Genomic DNA, 3489 nt, shown 5'->3' with positions numbered 1-3489 from the left:
GACCTTCTAGCTGTGAGGCCACGGTGCTAACCACTGATCCACCTGCAGCCTCATTTTGAGTCATTTTAGGCAAATCTGAATTAATTTTGGACTTATTTTAGACTGTCTTGGAAAAGTTTAATTTTAGTCAAATTTTGAGTCATATTGGGAAAAACAAATTCACATTAGAAAAGTTTTGAGCCGTCTTGGACAGCTTCCAGGCCCTTCTAGTCAAGTTCCAGGTTGAACCGGTTGGTTCCAGGGCTTGTCGTGGAACCACGGCAGACCCTGAGTGCACTCACTGCTGGCTGCCAGAGCGATGACCAGAATGAAGACAAGCGCCGCCGTCGCAGCCGGAAACATCCAGCGTCTGTAGCTGTGGACGGCCGACAGGGAGATGGGCCGTGGCTCTGGGGACAGACGGACGGACAACAGACAGACGGTGTGAGGTCACAGCTGGCAGCCTCCTGGTTCTGGTGTGTCCAGGTGTGTCCAGGTAGGTACCTTTGTTCCAGAAGGAGCTGCTGTCGTCCTCCACGTCGTCATGGTATTCAGTCGTCATGGCGATATCTCTGCTCCGTCTTCTGACAAACTGCTGACTGTCCAAACAGAGCCGCAGGTCGTTGGCCGCAAAGCGCACTTTGAACCCAAAACCACTGTGTGTGTGTGTGTGTGTGTGTGTGTGTGTTTGTGTGTCTGAAGGTCACAGAGTGGAGAGGTTGAACATTCAGTCAGTCGGAACACAGCGTCCACCGTTCGGCTGTTTGTCATCACACACTGGTGTTGGTGTGTGTCTGTGGTGGTGCTCTACTAATCTGGGGTGGTTGTGTGTCTTTGTAGTTGTGTACGTTTGTGGTCTTTTTCTTTGTGGTTGTGTTGTGTCTCTTTGTGGTGGTTTTGTGTCTCCTAGTTCCTCCACCTGACGAGGACGCAACAATCTCAAACTGAAGCTGAACGTCTCACACCTGGATGTCCACATACTTCTGGTCCTGACTGTCTCTGTCCTCACAGGAACATTTGACTGTGGTCAGTGGTGCACGTTTTTATTTGTATTTATTTTAGCTCTGTGCCTGGTGAGAGAACAAACAGTAAACCTGAAAGCATGGAACACAGAACATACATCAGACATGGTGAAACATCAGCGCACATGTTCTGCTTTCGTGTGTCACTGTGATAGTTGTGCATCTTCCTCCATGTGTTTCCTGTTTTTAGTCCGTTCTTCTCATTCTGGTCGTGTGTGCTTCGTTTTGTGCTTCGTTTCTGTGATTTGGTGTCCTGTTGACGTGCAGCAGCTGAACTGCAGCCTGACGCCAGCGGAGGAGCAGCAGCGACTCAGCGGCGACGTCATCCCTCGGTGAGGTCGTCGTTGAAGTGCAGCAGGATGGCGGGCGTGAAGGCGTCTCGGTCCAGTCGCAGCTCCTCCAGCTCCGCGTCTCCGTCCACCACGCCGTTCTCGCTGAGCGTCCAGCTCATGTCCAGACTCCGGCCGTCGTGTTTCCAGGTGTAGCTGCGAGCGTGGGCGTTGTAGCGCAGGTAACGCTGCACGATGTCCTCCAGAGTCTCCTCCGAACACACCTGAGGAGACACGACACGTGACTTAGTAAAGCTCCTCGTGTTCCTCACAGCGTCCTGATCAGCTCCGGACGCCCTGCACGTCTTCATCATGTCCTGGGAGGAAACCTCACACAGCAGCGTTTGGTTCTCGTAACCCTCCACCTGCAGACAACACCGGCCTGTCTGTGTCATGCTGAGCCTCTGTTTGTTCATCTTATGCCTGATTGCGGTGTTCTGTGTTTGGGTTAAGGTTCTGCTTTAGGTCTCATTTTAATTCATTCCTGCTCCATTCTGGTCATTTGCACTCTGGGAGGTGAGACTCAATCCGTCAGTAAATGAGCACAAGAAGCACAAAATGAGCAGAACAACCAGCGAGAACACTCCGTTACCCAGAGTGCACCTGTGCTGCAGCTCACCTCCAGCCGCTGCTCCTGAGACGTCAGCGTGTTGATGACTCGGATCCACCTGGTTTTGGTGGACAGCAGTCCCACCTGGTAGTTCTGGTCCCTCCACCAGGGCTCGCCGAAGTCGCTGGCCCAGTCCGAGCGAGGGCCGGCGGGGGGAACGTGGATGAAGCGCCCCCTGGGGGTGTAGTACCTCACGCAGCTGCTCCCAGGGTCCACGTAGGTCCGGACCTGAGGACGGGTTCACATCTGGGTTCATTTACGGCAGGCTAGCGGTCAACATCACGGCGGCTCAGCTACTTGGTGTGTCAGTATCCACATTTCTGCTGCTTTAACGACCAGCTTCTCATGATTTAGTGTTTTACTGTCTGATTTCTGATATGTTGGTGTTTTAACATCTCAACTATCAGGTTTTTAGATTCTGGTGTCTTCATGACCCAGTTTCTTTTGTATTGTACTCTTTTTGACTTTTGATGTCAAGACAACATGTAGCACCGCATGCAGCTCACGTCTTGGGTTTGGGGGTCGAACCAGGAGCTGATGTCCTTCCCTGCAGACTCCACGATGGGCAGCAGCAGAGCGTCGCCTGCAGCCACAGACACAGAACATCAAGTCCATCACCAGCTGTTACGTCCATGTCTCCCGGGTTCTGTCCTCTGTGACAGTACACTGAATGTGTTTGGGCAAAACAACACATCTGAGGAAACTCTGATCCATATTTTTCACCGTTTTCTGACATTTTAGATCCAAACAGCTGATCGGTTCATTCAGATAACACCCAGCAGTGAAGCTAGAGATCAGCTGCAGCCCTCGTTGCTCCCAGAGGTCACTAAAGGTCACTAAAGGTTACTAAGGGTCACTAAAGGTCACCAAAGGTTTGTTAGTGATAACTGGGGACGTTCTGTTCATCGTATTCAGACGCTGACAGTGAATATTAACGCTGCTGTGCTCATGTGCTGCCGAGGAACGCTGGTATCTTTAACGGGAACCTAAAACGAATTCAGTTTGATTTGTGCAGATGATTCACGTCTTTAAATGTCTTGTTTTGTCCAATAAACGGCTCAGAGCTTCATTTACTGCCACGATGAAGACACAAAGAGCACATTCACATTTTAGAGGCTGGAACCAGGAAACGTCACAAATACCCAACTGTAGCGCACATTAGAAAGAAAAAGACAAAGTTTGTTGCTGAAATAATGAATTCCATAAAAGCAGACAAATAAGCAGAAAAGAACAAAACTAGTGAAGAAAATATAACAACTGATTTTCTGAAATATGTCTGGACTTGTGCTCATGAATAAGAACAAGGTGCTTTCAGATTCATTTAAATAACAAGGAAATACTAGTTGGAACTTTAATCAGTTTAAAAACTCCTGCTCATAATTATTGTAAATTAAATCCATAACACTTAAAAAAATCTGGACAAAAATGCCTTTGATTGTAGAGGAGAAGCTGATCCGTGACCTCACGAGTTTAATATACTGACTGATGCAAACTGTTCATTTAGTGCATTAATACCACAGTTATTATTATTATTATTATTATTATTATT

The 3489-nt window shown here is 48.6% G+C and overlaps 2 protein-coding genes across 3 annotated transcripts in view; both read right to left on the bottom strand.

Annotated features, from left to right (window-relative positions):
* asgr1a (asialoglycoprotein receptor 1a) overlaps positions 1 to 551 on the bottom strand; it is a 4766-nt gene extending 4215 nt beyond the window's left edge. Inside the window, exons 1-2 of the mRNA XM_008300315.1 lie at positions 484 to 551; positions 282 to 389 (exon numbers count right to left, since the gene is read on the bottom strand). Of these exons, the coding sequence (XP_008298537.1) occupies positions 282 to 389; positions 484 to 541 (166 nt within the window). The 5' untranslated portion in view covers positions 542 to 551. The remainder of the gene's footprint in view (positions 1 to 281; positions 390 to 483) is intronic.
* Positions 552 to 1015: 464 nt separating this feature from the next.
* cyb5d1 (cytochrome b5 domain containing 1) overlaps positions 1016 to 3489 on the bottom strand; it is a 3193-nt gene continuing 719 nt past the window's right edge. Inside the window, exons 2-4 of one of the 2 annotated variants that reach the window (XM_008300313.1) lie at positions 2447 to 2523; positions 1923 to 2168; positions 1016 to 1530 (exon numbers count right to left, since the gene is read on the bottom strand). In XM_008300313.1, the coding sequence (XP_008298535.1) occupies positions 1324 to 1530; positions 1923 to 2168; positions 2447 to 2523 (530 nt within the window). In that variant the 3' untranslated portion in view covers positions 1016 to 1323. Of the gene's footprint in view, positions 1555 to 1922; positions 2169 to 2446; positions 2524 to 3489 lie in introns of both variants that reach the window. The other variant, XM_008300312.1, reaches the window with a different exon arrangement.

Source organism: Stegastes partitus, unplaced genomic scaffold, assembly GCF_000690725.1.
Source record: "Stegastes partitus isolate 25-593 unplaced genomic scaffold, Stegastes_partitus-1.0.2 Scaffold1526, whole genome shotgun sequence".
NCBI classification, from domain to species: Eukaryota; Metazoa; Chordata; class Actinopteri; family Pomacentridae; genus Stegastes; species Stegastes partitus.
Note: the sequence above shows the minus strand (reverse complement) of the source record. Positions and strands in the feature narration are given on the sequence as shown.